We start from the raw sequence: 24492 nt of genomic DNA, 5'->3' as shown, positions 1-24492 counted from the left end.
GATGCAGTTTATCATAATTGACACTAAACTGCAAATGTGCAGGAAAACACCTATTATGTAGAACAGGGTGAACATCTATTACAGTCTGTGCCATTACTGACTGCAGTTTCTCAGTCTGATATCAAGTTTTGATTAGAACTTTTGCTACAAATTTTTACATTTTTTATGGCACTCTACCCATACTCCCGAACCCATCATTTGACCATTTCTGAAATTCTCACTCATTATGAAGATTTCAAACAGAAACCTGAAGTAGTGCCAAAGGTTGGGTTTGGATCAGATGTCATATGTGTAAGTCCTAGCTGTTACATAGTAAAATGTGTGGTTGTTCAATTTCTCACTTTGCGTTCATGACAAGTGTTGCATAGACATATGGTTATGACAGAATATGACAAATAGAAAAATTAATAGAAAACTTCATAGTTTGTGTATGTTCATAAAACGTACACATTTGTGGTGTCTGCTTAAAGAGCAACCTCTTAGAGTGAAAATATATGACCGAGCTTATTATTTATCAGATTTTAAATAATATTATTGTTGATAGCTTCAGAAAATGTAAAAATATATTAAATACAATTTAGAATCGTATTTAGGCACTCTGTTGCTGGTTCTCCCGGAAACTGTTTTTCCTATTTTCCATTAAGATAATGAAAATATGGAATATTTAAAACTGATGCTGTTCTCAATCCGTTGGCTCTGTTCCACTATCTCCTTGTCAGACATTCACGATTAAGGGTGCATATGAGCAAGAAGTGACTCTTTGATAAGAAAACATTTGCATCCTTTAATGTTTCGTCCATTTCTAAGGTAGATATCACTGTGGTGCTGAAAGGATAGCTCCCGGTCACCTGTCGACGTACTTGAGTTTGCTTTGCCGGAAGAAGGACTAAGAACTAAAGTAGACACACGGAAGACACGAGTGATAGACAATTACCTCATAACTTCATAACACTTCTCCAAAGACATCTAGCTTAAATTTCTTTAAAACAATTTTATGCACCGTATAGTTGTCAAAGTAGGGGTATTTTTTTTTTGTTTGTTTGTTTTTAAGCAGTCCTTGTCTTTTTTTCTCAGAGTAAAACCCTGAAGCAGGACATTCCAAAGAAGACACGAAAAAGTTAATTATACAGATGTCTGCCGTTGAAATTTAGAGGTAGCATCCTCTGTAAATATAGCGGGGGAAAGTCTAGACTTTGTAAAGGGTATTCTCAGGCTGGAGATGAGGACTTGGGGAGAGGAGTCCTCTCCAGGCTCAAGCTGACATTCCTTAGTCAAAGAAAACCATGTTCACGTCCCAGCCCCGGCAGCCCATTTGAGGCCAGGGAGCTCGGCCCCCGGTGTATAATTCCAGCAGAAGGTAAATTAAGACAAAGCCTCCGCTCACTCCGTTGGGGGAGGCAGAAAAGGTTAAGCAGCCCTGGGGTGCAGTAGCGACCAGAAGGGAAAGCGATCTCATTTCGTCTGAGCAAGCACCATCCAACAAGCCCACCTTTGATGTACGTGCCGGCGGCGGTGCAAGAGCACAAAGGGGGAAAGCCGGAGGGAGCAAACTTCCCTCTCCTTCCACCCCATCCCTGAAGCCCGCGGAGAACACGTAAACGCGAGGACAACAAAGCGTGCGCCCAGGCGGCACCGCTGGCGCTGCCAGCAGCCCGGCCATCGCGACCCGGGGCGCGCCGCTCCCCTCCGCGGCGGAGCGAGGGCGCCGGAGCGCGGGCGCCGGAGCGCGGCGGCTGGGGGAGGGGGTCCCCTACCTTGAGCAGCACAAAGAGCCAGAGCAGAGGCAGCAGGCGGCGGCCGCCGCGCGTGCTCGCGGGCAGGTGCCCCATCGCGGCGTGGACGGGGACCCGGGGGGACGGTGGCGCCGGCTGGCTCCCCCGGCGGCTCACAATGGCGAACGGGGGCTGCAGCCTCAGACCTTGGGCGCCGAGGCTGCTCCCGGCGGGCGCATGCTGCCTGTGCAGGGCCCCCCGCGCCAGCTCCCTTTCGCTTTCTGCTCCCTGGGTCCTCTAGGAACGTGCCAGGTGCTGCTGTTCTGTAACAGCTAAGGATGGAGAGGGTGGGGATTGGAGTGGGCGAGGCTCCGCCGCCGCCGCCGCCGCGGCTGCCGCGCGGTGAGCGGGAGGCGGGGGCCCTGCGCCCAGCCCTCCGCGGTCGTCTGGCAGCAGAGATACTCTCACTGTGGGCTGCGGACTCATAAAAGTGACAGCAGCTTCCCAAGCCCCACTCCAGGCTCCGCCCCAACCTCTTCCACAGTCCCTGGGACGCAGAGTTCTGTGGGGCTACCCTGACTCGCCTTCAGCAACTCAGGAACCAAATACCCCGGTCCCTTCCCAGTCTTCCTGCATTTGCTCTCAGTGAAAGTAACACTTGGAGGGAAGTGGTGGTTGTGATTGTAGTGATGGAGTTCAGTGTGTGTGTGTGTGTGTGTGTGTGTGTGTGTGTGTGAGATGGGGAGGGTAATCCCTCCCATTTCCACTCTCTTCATCCCATTTAAACACTCTCATTCTCTCTGTCCCACACTCACCCAGGAGGAAATAGCACAAGTATATATTTTTTCTGTTTGAGGTCAGAAGTTTTGTAAATTTTAAGGGCTGTCCTTTGACACCTGAGTGGAATATAGAAGGAGGTTGGCTCACATTATATTACACATATTTATAAACACATAAACATATACTTTTACAAATGTTTAATTATTAAAGAAACTGTCGAACTTTCCCAGAGTGGTTATGCCATTTTACATTCCCACCATTCCCACCGGCAAAGTATGAGTAGGGGGAGGGGAAAGAGAGGGTGTGTAATTTAAAAGTGGTAATGTTAGAGATCTTTGTGGTGATGAAACAGTTCTGTATCTTGAATGTGTTAGTGGTTACACAAACCTACCCAGATGATAAAATTGCACAGAAACATACACACACACACACACACACACACACACACACACACGAGTGCATGTAAAACTGGTGAAATCTGAATAAGGTCTGTGAACGGTACCAAGGTCAGTTTCCTGGTTTTAATACCTACTGTAGTTATGTAAGATGTTACCTCTGGAAGCAACTGGGTGAAGGTACATGGGACCATTCTGTACATTTTTTCTTATTGAGCTATAATTGACATATGACATTATATTAGTTTCAGATGTACAACATAATGATTCCATGTTTGTATGTACAGATGGCTGGTATATATATGTGTATCTGAGAAGGGTTTAGATTGAATATAGTTACACAAGTATATATGTGTGATAAATTCTCATATGCATAAATCTAGAATAAAGGTCTGAATTTATGTGAGAATATTGTCTCTGATGTCTTCCTTTAGAAACTTCTTTTGTTGTCACCTTCTTCCTCTTCATATGCTCACTTTAGTGCCCTTATGTCCATTCTTCTCTTTCTCTTGAGAAAATATTAGTTGCTTCTCCATCCCTCGAGGTCAGACTCACGGGCTATCTAAAAATTTTATTCTTGGTACTACACTTGTAGGGCTTTGGTTTGGTATGTTTTCCTTTTATTTTGAAGCACCAGAAGGCAGCATTTTATTCCCACCCACACCCAAAAGTGGCACTAAAATTATCTTATGTCTAGAACAAAAAAGATGTCTAGTTAGGCCAGGGACAAAATCACACTCATAATTTGCCAACAATTCTTCTTTTGAATAGAGTTTGATTTTAAAGTGTATGTGTGTGTCCATGTTGTGGATTATGGATATATATGAAGATATATATATGTGTGTGTATATGCATGTGTGTGTGTAGATACATGGATATAGGCTTAACTGATGTATGTAGGATATTAGAAATATAGCCTACTAATCATACATTCATCTTGTAAATGCGAAAAGAGCTTTCACAGTGATGCACGCTTTTGTAATAATCATATTTTGCTATGTTGTCTTTCTATTTTTTTCCTTATCACTTATATCACAATTTGCTTAACTCTTTATGCCCTCGTAAATATGTACACATGGACCACTTTGGGGGAACAATAAAACAATAAACAATAAGCAGTAAAGCATTCCCCAGTAAAGTATTAGTTATTAACATTATTAATATTCCATTACACTGTATTCAATCACACTGTGATTAGGTGGCCTGAAGACTGAGGGTACTATTTCGTAATCACAGAAAATGTTCTCTCCAGAGAAAAGTATTTTACTTAGCCATTGCTGGATAAAATAGTTTCTTTTTTTTTTTTTTTTTTTGCACTTAAAACAGTAACAGGCTTGTGAATCTTTCCAGGAGAGACACCCAAGAAGAATGTGAATGCTGTATCATCAGCTGTGTGGGGTTTTCAATTCATAGAGCCCGCTGTGTTTTTCTTTGAACTATTGGTTGGTTTTCCAGTGCAATACTTCCAAAGGCTGGTGAATCTTATTTTGCTGTTTTCAAGATTCCAAATCAGCGAGAATGTCCACGGGCAACATAAAGTGCATATAGGAATGTATGCTTCAAAATGTTTGTTCTGATTTCATTATCACAACAACGCTGCTTGGTAAAGAAGGCTGAGATCATTATCGCCAACTGTTTCCCCTGTAATGCTGCATTTCCAGGTGAAATAATAAATGCGGATAAAAAAGAATCTCTTGCATGCCTTAAGACAGGCAAGTAAAAATGAAGTCTCACAAAATGAAATAAAGCTTTCTACTTCCTTAGGAAATAATAATAAGGTGGTTAATGAGCAAGAAACTGGAAGATCTTTTTTTTTTTTTAATCTGTAGGAGGCTTTGTTTTACTTTTCCTAAATAAGTAAAAAAGTACCCAGTACTATGTGTTCACATCTATCTCTTCTATACAAAGAGAAGCGATAGCAGCCACAGAGAAGGAGCTGTAATCCCTATGAGAGGTTTAATGAGGAGTCAAATGGAACTCTTATCATGCCCTTGCCAATGAAGTTCAATTCTGTCCTCCAGGGACCAACTCTAATGTAGTTCAGTGTGTTTAGTCCTGGCTTCCACTACTGAAATCGCCTACCAGGCTGTCAGCAGTTTCGGTGTTTCAGAGGCATATTTATGGGAGTTGCTGAATGGGAAATAGTTTACTTTTTATAGAATGAAGAAAAAACTCAAGCCATTGATCTCTAGAATATAATCCACTTAAAAAACACAGTAACAGCGATGCATTTTATCATCCATAGCTCACATATTACAATTGTTATAACACAGGAACTGTAGATTATATGTAATATGTTCTCAAGATCAGATGACCAGGCAGCATTTTGATTTTCAATTCATCTGAGCATTTGTTTTCATTTTTCTCTTGATGAACACTGGTTTCTCGCCTAAAAGACGTGTTGACAATTCATAAATTCTGTCTTTCAAAATGAGAATGATTGGCAACCCTCAGGTGAATAGCATGTTCCAACTGCCAAGACTTATTATTCTTGCCACACTTGAAAAACAGTGAAATTCACTACAGAAAGACATTTTCGCTTTTACATGGAAACTGTTTTCCCATTGCCTCTTTTTTCTTCCTAAATAATTTCTATTAAGGGACCTATCTCTTTTTTTTTACTTGACCCTTACATGGTTTTAAGAAAAATTAAATAAGAGTATTCTATTACAAGGTATAGGTTTCATGATACAAAATCATCCACTCAAAGGAATAAGAAAACATAGATTGAATACATGAGCAGATATTTAATATAGGACACGAACTGAAGGCTATAGATGAGTGATCCTAAATTAGGAAGGCAGATGGTCATTTTTAGATACTATTCTTTCAATTATATTCTATGCTTTGTGTTGTTAACATTTTCTTTACTAGCCCTAAAATTTAAAAAATAAAATACATTAAACAGCCTTAAGTTATGCAGTTTTATTTTATATTTTGTTTATATGCATTGGCTAATGAACTTTCATAATAATATTTTTCTGAGCACTCAGACATTGTTATCATATAACCATCTAACTTTTCTTCATAACTAGCCTTCTTGACTAATTATAATGTAAAGCATTAACATCTTGCATGGGAGGATTCACTTTAGCTTGGCGAAAAGGCATGACTTAAACTTGAATATAATTTATAAATAAAGCAAGACATACTGTTTGCTAAGTGGAAATACTGTCTGCAGATCCTTCCTTCTCTTCTTCCTTTATTTCAGTTCAAACTAAAAATGGAATGCAGCATTTACTGTCTACTATATGACACACATAGTGTCTATATTTGTGTTATTAAAAAGTGGTTACCAATATATAATTATGGAAAATTTGGTCATAGTGATTTCATAGAATCTATGAAAATATTAATCACATACTTTGAAAATGCACTGCCTTAACTGCTAAGGATTTTACCAAGAGGCACAATAATACTGCATTGACAATTTTACTCCAGGTCAATTACACCAAATCAATTTTTCATGCTAAAAATTACAGTTAATAATATTCTCAAATCTGTGAGAGATAGGGTGAAGATGACTATAGTCTAAAGAGGAGTAGGGGATGCCACTGATAGATTGGTGTCATTATGTGTCTTAGCAGAAGGATCTAGAAGAAAAATTTTGAAGAAGGCACAAATGTTCTGGGGGAAATTCCAGTGCCTGAGGGAAGAATATTTTCCTCATAAAGGGACATAAAGAAAAGTCATAATTGTGAAGCTGTACATTTCTAGATATGTTTATGTAGTGTGACTATCTGTAAAAGGAACAGTTTGGGAGAGGGAGTTGAATGTAGAGATTTCATCCATTTTGTTTGGTAACTGGATACTGCAGAGAAAGTTACAAGGGCAAGCATTTAACATATGGGTAGAGGACGATTTGAATGAAATCCAGTCAGGGATCAACGTATGTCAAGCCTATGGTCAGTCTCTGTTAACTCGCTGTCATACACTACAAGGGTCATTTCCAACCATTTCTACTCACTTCAGTCCTTCAGCTCTCTGCCCTGCAGACCTTTTCAATGCTTTGATTTCACCTTCTACCTTACAGAGAAAATAGAGGCCATAAAGTGACAACATTTTTTGTCTTCCCTGACAGTAAACATAATCCCACCCATATCTGTCCCTATGTCTCTTGTTAAGAAAAAGCAGCTCTCTCTCAATAACCACCTAAGGCTAATGCTACCACCGATTGTCTAGAACCCATTCTTTCCAGCCTTCCCCACCTTCTTATTTTAAAAAAACTTATTTATTTATTTATTTATTTTTGGCTGTGTTGGGTCTTCGTCTCTGTGCGAGGGCTTTCTCTAGTTGCAGCAAGTGGGGGCCACTCTTCATCGCGGTGCGCGGGCCTCTCACTATCGCGGCCTCTCTTGTTGCGGAGCACAGGCTCCAGACGCGCAGGCTCAGTAGTTGTGGCTCACGGGCCCAGTTGCTCCGCGGCATGTGGGATCTTCCCAGACCAGGGCTCGAACCAGTGTCCCCTGCATTGGCAGGCAGATTCTCAACCACTGCGCCACCAGGGAAGCCCCCACCTTCTTATTTTAAACCTCCTCCTTTTCATGTATTCCATCCCTTGGCTTTTTAACCACATTCATATCTTTAAAATTGAAGGAAAGAAAACCTTCACTGAATCATTCATGCTCTCAGCTGCTGTCTTTTCTTTCTCTTGATGTTTCACCACGGCCCCTTCACTGCAATATTTTCCAAAGGGTTGCGTAGACTCTGTCTCCATTCTGTTTTTACCATCTGCTGACTCTTCAAACCACTCTGGTGTGGCTTCTACTCCTGTCATCTCACCAGCACGCCTCTCACTAAGAATCACTTTGCCGTATGTGCTATGTTGGCTTCTCCCTCCTTTCTGAAGCACTCTCGTCTCTGACTCTCCGTAACTCTGCACATTAATGGTTTTTCTTTGATATCTCTGGATGTTCTTTTGAAATCTCCCTTGCTGGATCATTCTCCTCTTCCTGTCCATTTAATGTTGCAATTTTCAAAGCTTAGCCCTAAACTCTACTATCTTCCTCTGTATCTGTGCCCTAGCCAATCTAATGTATGACTATGTTTCAATCCCCATCTATGCAGATGATCCAAAGAGTTATGTCAGCAGTCTTCATACAACACTCTTTTGACCCATGCAGACCCGTATTCCTAACTGCATGCTCAGAAGTCCTTTGGAATTTTTAGAACACCTTAAGCATTAAAAACTCTACAAGTAAGAAATGCTGGAGAGGGTGTGGAGAAAAGGGAACACTTCTACACTGCTGGTGGGAATGTAAATTCTGCAGCCACTATGGAAAACAGTATGGAGGTTCCTTTTCCTTAAAAATCTAGGAAAAGAGTTGCCATTATGATACAGCAATCCCACTCCCGGGCATATATCCAGAAGAGATGAAAACTCTAATTCGAAAAGATACGTGCACCCCAATGTTCATAGCAACACTGTTTACAATAGCCAAGACATGGAAGCAACTTAGATGTCTATAGACAAATGAATAGATAAAGATGAGATGTATATATACAACAGAATACTACTTGGCCATAAAAAAGAAACAAATAATGCCATTTGCAGCAACATGGATGGACCCAGAGATTATCATACTAAGTGAAGTAAGTCAGAAAGAGAAAGACAAATACCATATGATATCACTCATATGTGGAATCTAAAATATGACACAAATGAACTTATTTATGAAACAGAAACAGACTCACAGACATGGAAACAAACTTATGGCTACCAAAGGGGAAAGGGGGTGGGGGAGGGATAAATTAGGAGTTTGGGATTAGCAGATGCAAACTACTATATATAAAATAGATAAATAACAAGGTCCTACTGTATAGCACAGGGAACTATATTCAATATCCTGTAATAAACCATAATGGAAAAGAATATGAAAAAGGATATATATATATATATAACTGAAATAACTTTGCTCTACACCAGAAACTAACACAACCTTGTAAATCAACTATACTTTAATTTAAAAATATAATAATAGGGCTTCCCTGGTGGCGCAGTGGTTGAGAATCTGCCTGCCGGTGCAGGGGACACGGGTTCGAGCCCTGGTCTGGGAAGATCCCACATGCCGCGGAGCAACTGGGCCCGTGAGCCACAATTACTGAGCCTGCGCGTCTGGAGCCTGTGCTCCGCAACAAGAGAGGCCGCGATAGTGAGAGGCCCGCGCACCACGATGAAGAGTGGCCCCCACTTGCCACAACTAGAGAAAGCCCTCGCACAGAAACGAAGACCCAACACAGCCATAAATAAATAAATAATTTTAAAAAAATAAAAATAAAAATATAATAATAATAATAAAAAGATAAAACACCTCAAACTTAAAAAGTCTGAAACTGAACTCATAATAATACCTCCAGCATTTCTTATCTCTGTAAATGATACCAACACCAAACCATTTGCACAAGCCAGGAACCAAGAAGTTGATGCCTCCTTCTCCTCCCCAACAGCTCCATATCCAATTTGATTCAATGTCCTGTCATTTTACCTCTGAAATAATTCTTATGTAAATTCACTTTTCTCTATCCCAATCACCTTCATCCTAGTTCAAATTACCATTACCTCTTGCCTGAACTATTATAATACTTTCTTAACTGAAGAGTGTACCTGCAGCTTCTACAGCTCCTTCTACCTCACCTAGAAGCACGATAGGACCTAAAATGGTAGGTTACATCTGCAGCCAGTTGGAAGCAGTTTTTGAAGCTCAAATCTGATGAGCTCACTCTGACTTTCTTACATAAATCCAAGCAATGGCTTCCAAGTACGTCTAGGAAAAAATTCCTCCTCATGGCCCATAAGTCCATCTGTCTCTTATCTGCATTTCAAGTCTCTTGTCACACCTCCATCTCCTTTGCTCTCTAAGCTTCGAAAACTCATGCGTACCATGTCTTCTCCTGACATCGAGTCATGTGCCTGTTCTCTGTGCCTGGAATGCTCCTCTCCTCTCTTTAATCTGATCTCTGCTCAAACTTCACTTCCTGAGCCTAATCTCATAGTTTAAGATTTCATAGACCATCTAGTCTTTTATTATCGATATTTTATTTTTATTTTTAATTACCATTTATCTAATGAGTGTCTCCTTCATTGGACTGTAAACTCTGCAAGCACAGGAATTATGTCAAGTATTTGCTTGCCATCTTCTCCAGAGAACTTGTCAGTTCCAGGAATAAAGTAGGTACTCAGAAACTATTGGTTGAATGAATAAAGCAGCATAGTTGCCAATGATAATTGTACTATCAAACATTGCAATATGAAATATTTCTGTTAATGTTTTGGTTTGATTGTTCAAGATGCGAAACTCTAGTCCAGGTTCACTTCTGCTTTTTTAGGAAACAACAAATATGGGTCAGCAAAATAGCAATATTTGCACATGAATTACCCTGGGGAAACTTGCACAGCACCAAAGATTGGTGAGTGATCAAGGAGAGGAACACAAAAGAGCAAATAATTTTTATTAGGATGATAATTTTACTCAAAATTTAGGCAATCCTTCAGCTTTTGAATGGGTAAAGAAACCATGGTCTATACAACAATAGAATATCACTCAGGAATAAAAATAAACTACTGATACATGCAACAACATGAATGAATCTCAGATGCATTATGCTAAGTGAAGAGAAGTCAGACTCAAAAAGCCACCCACTGTATGATGCCATTTATGTGTCATTTTGGAAATGGCACAACTATAGGGGAAAAAAAAAAAAAAGATCAATCGTTGCCAAGGGCCAGAGGGGATGAAAGAGGTTGACTAAAAGAGACACAACGGAACTTTCGGGGTGACGGAAATGTTCTAAGTCTTGATTTTGTTGGCAGTCCCATACCATGCATTTGTCAAAACTCATTAAACTTTACCTTAATAAGAACAAATTTTACTGTATTTTTTAATTTTAAAAAAGCAAAAGAAATCCAGGCAAGAATTAAATATGGTCGAAAACATTCTGTCCCATGACAAAATAGTTTTTTAAAATGACAATATTACTTTATGTTCATACATGTGAGTATCAGCACTTCTAAGAGCATTTCAAAATATTTAATGATAACTGTGTTTTAGGACAAATTCCAATTGCTGATGGTGTGATTGACTCTCCCCAAATATCTCAGGAGAAAATCTTAGAATTAAGCTTACGAAATTGCTTAACTCTCTTCCACTTTGTCTCCTTTTAGCTGAGAGGCTTACATGGATTATTCATTAAGTCACTCAGCAAACATATATTTTTCAACTCCTGCTGCGTTGGGCTCAGCTGAGATACAGTTGTTGACTTCTGGGAGCTTTCAACCTAGTAGGAAAGATGGTATACTAAAAGAACTATCAACAAGATAAAATGCAGTAAGTAGAAACAAAAGTAGAGACATATGCTAAAAAGCATCCAAGGAAGGGATAGATAATTTGTGAAGATCCTAGAAGCTGGAAAGCCCAGGGTATGACTTGAAATATGAATATAATATAGAGTTAGGGGAGTTGGGGTGACAATATTAACATGCAGTAAGTCCTTTGCTCACCAATACATATGTCTGTCTCTTCTTCCTGGGAGCACACAGCTTTACCCCATTTCCCAGTTTCTCTTTCAGTTACACGTTGAGGTAGGTCTGAGTCATGGCCCACGGAATGTGGCAGGAGCTTTGTGCACTTCCCAGACCAGCCCATTAAAAACCTCCATGCACAACCCTCACTTTCATCCTGAATAGGGAAGACTCTAACCACCTAGAGAAGTTAAGAATCATAAGATGAAAGGACCCTTGATTCCTCGCACTGGCAAGAAAAGGAGAACACCAGCAAACCCATCCTAAACCATGATCTGAAAGGTGGAAAGGTATATTTAGACCAGGAGACCAACAAAGGCCCGGTTAAGGGAACTGGGACTACTGAAGTATTTTTAAAGTGATGTGATCAGAGCTGGATCCTTTAGAAAAATTGGTCTGGGTACATTTTTTAGTAAGATGGATAAATTGGGAAAAAGAGAAGATCAAAGGATTATACATTTTAGTAAAAGTTTAAATTAAAATAATAGTTTATAAAATCTGTATTGGGAAGGTGACTACAGAAGAAAAAGATCTGTGAAGATAAAGACATGCTCCAAACTTCTCTGAGCCCTTAACTTGCTACTCACAAGAGCCTTGTCATAGACAACACCCTGGCCACGTGTTGGCACCAAGAGAAACTCTTCAGGCTCCACCTCACACCTCTAGAATCTACTTGCTGTCAAGGGTTCAAGTTGTCTTATACTACTCATTATCTTCACAGTACCACTCATTTTGTTTGTCTGCTTGGTTTTCCTTCCATTGGTGCTTCACTTCTACATACTTAGCTCATGTCTCCCTGAATTCCAGTTTTTGCAATTTAGATTATCTGAGCCCCTTCAATATTGTTTCTGGGTCATTTTTATGGGACCCCATTGATCTTTAAACACATTCTTACTTTCTGGCTCTGTACGAACACTTTAAAAATCTGTCCTTTTGATAAAAGAAATTAAATTAACATGGGTCTTAAATTATAATTTATTAAATTATTTGGCAAATAGTTATTGTGCACTTACTACGTGTCGGGCTCTGTTTTAATGCTCAGAATAGGAACAAAACCTGGAATGGCCGTGAAGTGGTGATCTCACTGATGAGTTCAAGGAACAGCAAAAAGGCCAGTGTGTTTGGAATGGAACGTTTATGGTCGGACATTGGTGGTACATGAGGGTGAGATGTGTTGAAGGAAGATTGCATGGGACCTCGAAGATCATTTTAAGGACTTTGGCTTTTAACCTGAGAGATAGGAAACCAGTTCAGATTCGTGTGCAGAGGAGTGATGTTGTCTAACTCAGATGTACACTTAGCCTCTGTGTTGAGAATATACTCTTGGAAGCAAGATTAGAAGACCAGCTGGAAGACTATTGGATAATGAAGATAAGAAATGATGTGTAGTGGAGATGCTGAGAAACTCTGAGAGTCTATATAGGCTTTTGCAAGCAGGAACAAAAAATAATTTGTTCAGGTATGAGATATGAATTAACAAGAATGAGAAAAAAGGAGGAATCTGAGATGACACCCTGGTTTTGGACTTAGACAGGAAGGAGGGACATGCCATTGTTTGGTTAAAGGAAGACTGAGCTGGTGTAGGTTTTGAGAGTAGATTAGGAGTTCAGTTTTAGACATGTTAATTTTTAATATTAGACATCTAATTAGAGATGTGGATAGGAAGTAGACAAATCATTCTTGAAATGAGGGGTTAGGTCTGGACTGATGTAATACATTTAAACATCTTCAGTGTATAAAATGGTATTTAAAACTTTGAAACTGTCTGAGATTACCTAGGGAGAGTGTAGAATACAGAAGAGAAGAAATCAAAGGGCCGAGTATTAGTTTTATTTTCATCTTTGGGCATTGCAGAATGCCACAAAAAGTTCTCTAGAAACAAATGAAGAGAAAAACCTTGTTTTCCCCCTCCATCAGGATGAAGGCAAATTGTCTACCTATCCATAAATCTGTATGATAGCTATTTGATGGTATGAGCAGTTTATAAAATAAATATCATAACCTAACTTAATAGAGCAATTTGAATATGTACATATAGATAAGTATCAAAATTAAAATGTCTACATGTATATATGCTTTACTAAACATTTTGTCAATAGTGTTTTCATTCTTTTTTGGCTTAGTATTTGTTTTGTCATTAGCTGGACCCTTGATTAGACAAAAGCTCTCACTCATTTATTCTCTTTTTCAAACGGTATTTATTAAGTGTCTACTATTTGTTCAATAATTTGGCTAGGTCCTGTGGTTATAAACATTGTTACTTTTATTATTTTTCTATTCCTTATTCTTGGAAAAACTCTCAGTTGGAATTTTTAGCAGAAACCAAGTGTGAATATTGTTATTTTTAGAGTGTTGAAAATAGATATGCAAAAATCCAATATACATGCATCTACTCTGTTTTACAACCACAGCAATATCAGCAAAATTTCATGTTCAGAAACTTTGATATAAAAATGATTTTTAAAAATCCCATTACTGATATATCCAAAGATTTTATAAAGTCAAATGAGCTCAATTACTTTGAGTTTAAGAAGCCAATTACATATTGGAGTCTTGGGGTCCTTTGGCAATGCCCTTGAGGACCCGAAGGATGTCCTGGGAATCTCCTTGTTTTACTCCTGAAGCTACTAATTCTTGCAGGTCCCCACTTATCCATATCAACTAGTGTTGGGCTCTTGATCCTAAACTAAATACACTGGCCTATCTTTGATATCATGAATTCTTATTGCTTTCATTTGCTTAAATATAAAACCTCAGTGTTACTTAACAGTCACTTTTTAGATAACTGCAAGGTGAGGTAAACATGTTTTTAAAAAGCTGCAGAAGGTTTATTTCCAATTTCCCAGACTTCCTGGGTCTCACAAATTAAGGGACCATGTTGACAATGACTTAGTGAAAAGTGATTTATTTGCATGGGTAACATATGTCCCTTCTGAATCTTCCTTATAACCTTTGAAATTTAAAATGGTAGAAAAATTAAGTTGATGCTGAATTACCATGTCACATAATATCTGTAACAGCAGCAACTAAACAATCTGCATTTCCATTTCTTAAAAACAACATATCCCAAACCTTTCAAAGTTCTTCGTAAAGCATGAAATTACCTCCAGTTACCAAGTCACAAAATGGAACTGGAGCATAAAATAAGAGTAAAGATCGATACTAACATGAAGAACATTTGTCTACTTACAGATGTGCAAAGAAAAGTTCAAGCATATGCCAGGCTCTGAGAAAGCCCCAAAGCTGCTAAGAAATAGTTAGAAGCCTCATGCTTCTGGGCAATGGAATTTAGAAATAATTGATATGGAAAATTTCTTCTACAGAAAATGCAAATCATCCCAGAAGCAAAAAAATTTAAATGTCATTACTTGCACTCAATGAGAAAAACATATTTAGGAATACTAAGAGATCAATAACTAAATGTCACACTTTCCATGAATTGTTTGGGAAAGTGGCATCTACCCAGTGAAGTGTGGAAAATAATGAATGCCCTGAAATTTACTGGCCTGAATTTTGGTGTTACAGAGACTTAAAAAATAAATGAGTACCACATGTAACTTTAAAGGTTAGCAAACATAAAATAAAACCAAGGAAATTTGTTGAAAATAATGAGATGCTCTTACATATACTGAAATGTAAAGATCACCCAGATATTGTTAAGGAGAAGAAACAATTTGCAGAAAATTATATATGATGTAATGCCACTTGTACAAAAATATTCATTATATAAGTGGATAGGAAAAACTGCCAGGAGAATTGATTTCTAAAGAGGGCAGAGTGGATGCAGAAAGGAAGTTTTTATATTTTGTTCTACATACTTTTGAAATGTTGAAAAATTTTACATTGAGAATATATTTGATGAGCCCACTGGCTTTATTTTAAAATTTACGTGAAATAGATATACACAGAAAAGCCACCAATTATAAGAAAGATTTGGAACATTACAGATTAATTTAAAAATAGATGAATGAATTACTTACTAAAGACCTGGAAATATTGGGGATATAAGTGGGAACACCACGAATGCGTTTGAAATAGATATAAAAGAGTAGTCAGATACTATTTTATCAGAATAAGTATCTGTAGGAAAAAGTTCCACAAACTAGATCCACATTACTAAGAACAATGCCACCATCATGGTTGGCCAATTTCACTTAGGCAGCAATGACAGAATACAAGTATATAACAATGGCTATGAGTTTTTGAGTTGCAAATAAACTATTCTCAGTCCATGTTTTGAAAAAAATCAATATTATTGCAGCAAGCATATTACATTGGAGTGATGATAGGTTAGAAAATTTATCTTATTCTGTATAATAACTAATACATTAAATTCTTTGCCAGTCCTTTGGAATAAATTATTTCTGTGCAATATTACTAATTATGTCAGTATCAGATATTTCTGTTGCTTAATAATCTGCAGTGAGCCAAGAAGATCCTTCAGTGAGTTTAACTTTCCCTTAGGATTATGAATTTCATTAGAAACTAACAATTAAAATATGTCTGAGAGAAGTTAGTGACATCTGTATCAAAATAAAGGAGCCAGATGTCTCCATTAACCTACTATGGTCAACAGAGATATATGAAAAAAAGAAATGTGTCTTGGTTGTTTGCTTTCATACACACACACACACACACACACACACACACACACAAATCTATGCATGATTTTGATTCCAAAACATACAGGAAAAAAACATCTTTTATATTTCTGATTCAAACAAGCACCAACTTTTACTCCAGGGCATTTTTTTTGTCACTTGTCTTTCTGATATTCTAAATCTCAGAACATGATAATTTATCCCATCACAAAGGGAAAGAGTTATTCATTTATATCTACCCTCAAATCATATCAGAGAGAATTTAAAGTACTTTGATACATTCATATTTTGTGTGAAACGTTTCTAAATAATTAATAAAAGATTCCAGAAAATTAACGCTGAAGACATAAAACACGCGGAAACAAGTGAAATGTAGGTACGTCTATCTTTAAAAATAAATAAATATTAAAAAATTTCCATTGTTCTATTTAGGATATTGAAAAGGACTTCGTTTTATCTGTGAGGGATGTGTCATACCCCAGTGCGTGGTAGTATTGTGCGTCCTGGAAGTTCAAATCTAAACAATTCTATTTCTCATCCTCTAGAAGTAACTAAAATCAAATCTCCAAATCATCTTAATAGAGCCAAGTAGAATGAACATACTAGGCCCTACGTATGGTGGCAGTCCGGCAGTATGTGTTGATGAGGAACAAATGATTCTATGAACTGACACTAAGCAACTTCAGAGCCCATAGGTAGACCTAAGACCTCAAAGCTTATACAATCTGGGGAGCCTTTTAAAAGAAACAGAATAAAAACGGAAAATCCAAAATTAGGTGTGAAAGTAAATGTATTTAGAACGAGAAAAAAATCATAACAAACTATAAAATTTTAAGTTAATAATTGTACAAACATCATAAAAATCCAGAAAAATAACCTATACTTTTATCTCCCATATTCTTTTTTTTTTTTTTTTTTAATATTTGGCTGTGTTGGGTCTTCGTTGCTGCGCGCGCTTTCTCTAGTTGCGGCGAGCGGGGGCTACTCTTCATTGCGGTGTGTGGGCTTCTCATTGCGGTGGCTTCTCTTGTTGCGGAGCATGGGCTTATAGGCACACGGGCTTCAGTAGTTGTGGCATGCAGGCTCAGTAGCTGTGGCTCGCAGGCTCTAGAGTGCAGGCTCAGTAGTTGTTGCGCACGGGTTTAGTTGCTGTGCGGCCTGTGGGATCTTCCTGGACCAGGGCTCAAACCCGTGTGCCCTGCCTTGGCAGGTGGGTTCTTAACCGCTGCGCCACCAGGGAAGTCCCTATCTGCCATATTCTTGTTATAATTTTTGCCTACGGTTTTTGGTGCATAGTCTGGTTGCTTCTTTGTTTGAAAATAGTATTGCAATATCATTTTCAGTTGAAGAATAGAAATATAATCCAGTTTTTCTTCCAGCATGGATGATCAAAACTTATATTTTATTGTTAATACTTGGCATGCCTAAAACATTTGCTTTGGACCTTAAAAACACAAATTCTGATTTCATATTGTTTAATTGCCATCAAGAAAGAAAACAATATGATCTGTTTATAATTGTATATGCTACATTTTAAGAATATTTCTGACAGGAGAGAACATCCATATTAACACAGTACTGAAGATAAAATCCTCTCCTTACAATTTAATGTCTGATTGGAAGAATTTTTCAGATTCCGCCTGTGCTCACATATGCTGAGCACTGTTTGTAAATAATATTTCTTTTTGGTGCTGCGTCTTTGTGTCATGATGCTGGACTGTCAGACAGTGGGTACTAGGGGGATTCCTGGAAGCTATTCCTACACTGACAATAATTTTTTATTTCATGAAAGTGACTGTGACCTACATAAATATGTTTCTAAACCCAAAGTAAATGCCTCTCCCACTTCACTTTTCCTTTAGCCAGCTCTCAAAAATGACTGAGGCTCCAAGCCATTCAAAAGGGAGTGGAAACTGTACAGTGGAGGGGAAGTCAGAGTGTAAAGAGAAATGTGTCGTAACTAATTCAATTTAAAAACCTTACTTTTTCAAATTTTATAAAAACGGGTGACCATGACAACATGTTGATAGGGTGCATCCCAGAGTTCTGGAAGGGGTTCTGGATGTTAAGTTTCATTAGCTTCAGAGCCTCTGCCAGCCACTCATATGCATGTAGCCAGAAATATACCTTCCCCTTCCTTCCCCATGGATGGGAACAGGGCTGGCATCCTACAACAAAGCCTTCCCCCAGCTCTCTATATACCCTTTGGCTGTAGTCTTTCCTCACTTCAGTTTTCTAAAAAATGTTGGTAGGGTTAGTAGTGGTTACAAACAGGTGATACAAAAGGATGGCGGATCACAGGTGACTTTTTTCCCCAGAACTGTCCCAACCATCATTACAAAATGCAGAAGGCATTCGTCCAGACTATACAGAATAAATCACCTTCAATATTGCAGTGAAGCATCTATTATGTGTGCTTGTATCTGGCATATATTTACTATAATCTATTCTGTGAATACATGGCAAATGGTTGTTTATTATAAGAGAAGGCCAAGTGGCACTGAGCCTTAGCGTGGGCATTTCATAATCAAAATGAGTAATAGCAATCACCACATTTTAATTAATACTAAGATGGTCCTCATTTTAGATCTTTATCCTCAATTTTTTTTCTTAAAATATTTCTGCCTGCTACTCTTTTCCAGTTACTTTTGTGGCTACTGTATAATGAACATAAAATAATTCCTGAACTCCTGCTGCTAGGAAGCTAGGTAATGAGAATACACAGACATAAACATGTACAACTGAAGTGGATTGATTTTCAGTTTGATCTTCAATAAGGAAGATCCCTTTTCCACTAAAGGGAGTCAAACACATTTCTTCCTGCTTCACCTTAGCATTATAGAAAACTCTCATTGTGTAGAGATTAGGGAATGTGTTGAAAATGACGTAAAGAGAAAATATTCTTTTAGAAAAAGAAGATAGAGAACATTTGGATCTAAGGAAAAGAAACGAGTCCTAGAGGACAAAGTACTGACCTTCAAGATGGGAGAGTTCCAATGTAATCAACCTGCCACGAGGTAGCAAGCTCAAAGTGTGGAAAATAGTGCCATGTGAGGGACTCAGCACTGACTTCATGTAGTTGACATGTTAGGCACTCAGGGGTGGGGTGATAGCCAGGTCAGTCCTGGTGAAAGGGCAGCTAGGTTGTTGAGGCCATGGATAACCTCCATCCTTGATGGATATTGTGAAAGCAGTTCCGTATACTGTTTATTGGTAGCCTGAAGATATATACCATATACAATAGAATAGCACCTAAGCTATTGATCCTAGAATAGCATCTAAGGAATGTATGCTAGCTGGTGCCATTATGAGTCTTCAACAGACCATTCCATTGCTTGGATTTTCTGGGTAATGAGATGTATGAAACATCAGTGAATTGTGGGAAGAGTCCATTGCTGCATTTCCAAGGAAATAAAGGTATCCCACCTGGATGTGATGTTAGATGGGATATCACAGCAATGTGTAAGATTTTCTGTAAGTAGACAGTTGGTTATTGGATGAAAGCCCTGCACACAGGAAAGGCATTTCCATATCCAGAATAGCTACAAACCAGGAACTGTGCTGATTTTCTCTAATAGAGATACCACATTCTAAGTCACAGCTGTGATTAGCATCACCTCCTGATTAAGTTTGCAATAATTCACTGCCATTCTCCCAGAACCTATTTGTCTCTGCACCAGCCCAACAGGCAAGTTAAATGGTCAGAATTACATCCCAGAAACTTTCACGTCTTTGCATGTATTCTTAATTGCACATTCATAATTTTTAACCTCCTTCCAAGTCTTCCCACTGGCAGATCAAATCAAAAGTAAGTGAGCCAGTAGATGTAGTCTGCACAGGTTAGCCCCCTGGGACAAAAAGATGGAAGATATCTGACTCAAACTGAAAGTGAAGGTATATAGTTTAGAGATAGTTATCTATGTGAGAAAGATAATACAGTAGAAGAAGAGAATCAGAAGAGCCATATGTCTAACATAAACTATACTGGGAATACATTTTGCTGGCTAGAAAAAAGATATCTGTTTGGGTACAGAAAAATTCAAGGCAACTTTGATCAAAACCACTAGTAGAAGGAAAATAAGAACTTTTGATATAGCCAAATGGAAAACAGGCTGGTTTGTAATGGATATTGAAGTGTCTGTTTTTAGAGACAGATTAGTTCATTCAAGCTATATTTTGTATTTAGCCATACAAATAGCACTTGCCTACCTGCATATCCTTTGAAGCTTCATTTATCCTTACTGCCTTTAATATTGTAACCTTACATTGTTCAAGCGATAGCTTCTAAACCTTTTTAAACTCTCCCTTTCATTAGTTAGAAAAAGTACTGCCACATTAATGTATGAGCATTTTTTAAATTTATGAACTATATAAATGTATAACTATTCTAATAAAATATGTACTTTATTAAATACACACAAATATGCATTTAAGGATGAGGTATAGCTAAATATAACAATGTATTTTAAGTATTTTATTTTTAATAAAATAAAAACATTCATTGCTCAGAAAAACATATTACAAACAATAATTTTTAGTGAAAGCAATGTTACTGAATAGGCTTCACTAATATTAAAAATTTTAGTTTGAACATTTTGTGATATGTTCTGTGATTCAATGTCTGTACTAAATTTAATTTTTAAAATGTTTTTAATATCACTGTTGAAGTATAGTTAATATACATAAGGTACACACATATATTTAAAATGTGCAATTAAATAAATTTTGATGTAAATATATGTAGATACCCTTGAAATAATGAATACACACAAGTTAATAAAGATATCCATCACCTCCAAAAGTTTCCATGTACCTCTTTATAAATCCTCTCTCCTGCTCTTCCTCATTGCAAGGCCTCCACCAATCTGCTTTCTGTCACTACCCACTTGTTTACATTTTCTATAATTTTATATAAATGGAATCATACAATAGGTACTCTTTTTTTGTCTAGCTTCTGTCCTTCAGCATCATAATTTTAAGATTCATCCATGTTGCTGCATCTGTCAATAGTTCATTGATGACTAGAATTCCATTGTATTGATATGTCACAATTCGTCTATCCAGTCATCCATTGATGGATATTTGGGTCAATTTCAGTTTGTGGCTATTACAAATAAAGCTGATATGAACATTCATGTACAAATCTTTGAATGAACATATGCTTTCATCTCTTGTGGGTAAATACTTAGGAGTGGAATGAATGGGTCATATGGTAGGTGCATGTTTAATTTTTAAGAAACGTCAAACTGGCTTTCAAAATGATTGTATCATTTTAGACTTTTACCAGCAGTGTATGAGAGTTCCAGTGCCTCCATACCCTTGCCAAAGTTTAGTATGTTCATAATTTGTAATATTAGTTATGGTACCTCTTACCATACTAGCATTACTTTCATGACTAATAATGTAAATATTTTTCCATGTACTTATTTGCCATCTGTTTATTTTATTTGGTGGTGTGTTCGAATCTTTTGCCTATTTTTTTGTTTGGTTGTTAGTTTTCTTATTATTTGTTCCAGGAGTTCTTTATGTATTTCAGATAAAAGTCCTTTTTCAGGTACACGATTGGCAAATATTATCTCCCAGCCTATTCCTTGTAGTTCATTCTCTTAACAGTGTCTTTCAAGTAGCAGAAGACTTTTATTTAAATGTAGTTCAATTTATCATGCTTTTTTTTCTTTTGGATGATGTTTCTGGTGTTGTATCTAAGAATCTTTGCCTTACTGTAGGTCAAAGAGATTTTCTTCCAGGATTTCTTGCAGAAGTTTTATTGTTTTAGACTTTGCATTTAGGTCTGTGATCCATTTTGAATTAACTTTTGTATACGATGTGAGAAGTGGATTAAAGATTTTTAAAGTATACAAATATTCATTTTTTATATCACCATTTTTAAAAAAGACTATCTTTTCCCAATGAATTACCTTTGCACTTTTGTGGAAAATAAGTTGTCCATGAGTGCAGGGATCCATTTCTGAAATTTCTTTGGATCCCCAAGATCTATTTGTCTATCTTGATGCCAATACCACACTGTCTTAATTACTGAACTTTATATTATGTGTTATTAGTATTTATTAATAGTATTAGTCCTTCAAATTTGTTCTTTTTCAAAGTTGATTTGTTATCCTAGGTCCCTTCCATTTCTGTAAGAATTTGAATCTCAGCTTGTAAATTTCTACGAAAAGCCTGCTGGGATTTGATAGGGACTGTGACGAATCTGTACATCAGCTTGAGAGAAGATGGACATCTTAATAATATTGAACCTTTCAATACATAAACAGCTGTAGGAATTTTAAAAGTAATTTAAAAGAGTTTTTTGCATCTATGTTCATGAGGGATAGCGTAGTGTAGTTTCTTTACTTTAAATGTCTTTATCAGAGTAATGTTGGTCTCACAGAATAATTCGGGATGTAGTACCAGTTTTTTAACATTCTGGAAGAGTCTGTGTAGAATTAATACTATGGCCTTCTTCAATATTTGCAAGAATCCCCCAGTGAAGCCATCTGGGGCTAGAATTTTCTTAGTTGGAAGTTTTTTAATTAAAAGTTTAATTTATTTTATATATATGTCTATTAAGTTTATCTATTTCTTACTGAATGAACTTATTACACTTTTAACACCTCTTTCATTTCTGATATGATAATTTGTGTCTTCTTTCTTCTTTTTCCTGATCAGTCTGGCTAAAGCTTTATAAATATTATTGATCTTCACAATGAACCAACATTTGGTTTCATTAATTTTCTGTATTTTTTTAATTGATTTATGCTAAGGCCTTAGTTATTTCTTTTTTTCTGCTTATTTTGTGTTTAATTTGCTTCTTTATTCCAGTTTCTTAAAACAGAAGCTGAATTCACTTATTTGAGATGTTTTTCTTGTGTAATATAGTTGTTTAGTACTATTAAATTTCCCCTAATTATTGCTTGAAATCAGAATTTAATAGAGGCATTATTGACATTTTTGGGCCAGATGGTTCTTTTAATGGGAAGTTGTTGTGTGCATTGTAGGATGTTAAGCAGAATCCCTTGTTTCTACTCTCTAGATGTCAGTAATATCCCCCCTCACCCCTCACCATTGTGACAAGCAAAAATGTCCCCAGACATTGTTAAATGTCCCCTGAGGGAGAGGAAGCAAAATCACCTCTAGTTGAGAACCACTGATTTAGGTGCAACCCACAAAGTCTGGTGTATGGTGTTCTCATTTATGTTTAGTTAAAAATACTTTATAGTTTCTTCTTTAATTTCCTTGATCCATAGGCTGCTTAATTTACAAATATTTGGGGATTTTCCAAAGTTCTTTCTGTTATTGATTTGTGATTTAATTCCATTGTGGTCAGAGAACATACTTTGTATGACCTAAATCCTTTTAAGTTTGTTAAAGCTTGTTTTATGACCCAAAACATGGTCTATCTTAGTAACCATTTTGTGTGTACTTATAAATAATGTATATTCTGTTGCTATTGGGTAAAGTGCTCTATAGATGTCAAATAGTAGGTCAGATTTGTTGATGGTGTTGTTCAAGTCTTCTATATGCTTACTGATTTTCTGTATAGTTGTTGTATCAATTATTGAAAGGGGGTATTGAAGTCTCCAAAAATAATTATGGCTTTTTCTATTTCTCATTACAGTTTCATCAATTTTTGCTTTATGTATATAAAACCTCTGCTATTAGGGACATAAAAGTTTAGTATTATTATTTCTAGATGAATTTAGTTCTTTATAATTATGAAATGATTCTCTTTATGCATGGTAATATTCTTTGCTCTAAAAATCTTCTTCGTTTGGTACTGACATAACTGCTCTAGTTTGTCTGGATTAGTGATAGTATAAACTATTTCATCCTTTTCCTTTTAATCTACTTGTGTCTTTATTTTTAAAGTGGTTTTTCTCAGAGAAAAACATATGGATAGGTTTTACTTTATCCAACCTGTCAATTTCTGGATTCTAATTGGGTATTTAGATAATATCCATTTAATATGACTATTGATGCAGTTGATTTAAATGCACAATCTTGTTTTCTCTTTTTCCTATCTGTTCCTTGTTTCCTTTTTCTACTTTTTCTATCTTCCTTTGGACAAGTTGTATATTTTTTATAATTCTAGTTTATCTACCTTTGACTTATTAACTACCATTCTTTTTGTGTTACTTTAGTCATTATTTTACGGTTTTTAGTACACATCTCTATCTTATCAAGTCCTCTAAGTAGTATACTTTCATTTTTCTTCTCCCATCCTTTGTGCTATTATTGTAATTCATTTCATTTATGCATATATTATAAATCTAATAATATATAATTATTATTTGTTTAAACAGCCTACCATTCTTTAAGAACATTTAAATAATAAAAAATAATCTTAAGTATTTACCTATATTGGCACATTTCCAATGATTTTCATATCTTTGTGTAGACCTGCATTTCCATCTCATATAATTTTCCTTCTTCCCAAAGAACTTAACTTTAATATTTATTAAAGTTTAGATAGCTGGAGATAAGTT

The 24492-nt window shown here is 36.9% G+C and overlaps 1 protein-coding gene across 3 annotated transcripts in view; it reads right to left on the bottom strand.

The window, feature by feature from the left end:
• The window catches only part of PTPRO (protein tyrosine phosphatase receptor type O), a 233641-nt gene extending 231478 nt beyond the window's left edge, over positions 1-2163 (bottom strand). For 2 of the 3 annotated variants that reach the window (XM_082352579.1, XM_082352581.1), the window contains exon 1: positions 1755-2163. In XM_082352579.1, the coding sequence (XP_082208705.1) occupies positions 1755-1829 (75 nt within the window). In that variant the 5' untranslated portion in view covers positions 1830-2163. The remainder of the gene's footprint in view (positions 1-1754) is intronic. The other variant, XM_082352580.1, reaches the window with a different exon arrangement.
• Between the last annotated feature and the right edge of the window lie 22329 nt (positions 2164-24492).

This window comes from Balaenoptera borealis (assembly GCF_965194805.1).
Source record: "Balaenoptera borealis genome assembly, chromosome: 13".
Lineage (NCBI taxonomy): Eukaryota > Metazoa > Chordata > Mammalia > Artiodactyla > Balaenopteridae > Balaenoptera > Balaenoptera borealis.
The sequence above is the reverse complement of the archived record's forward strand: the minus strand, read 5'-3'. Positions and strand labels throughout refer to the sequence as shown.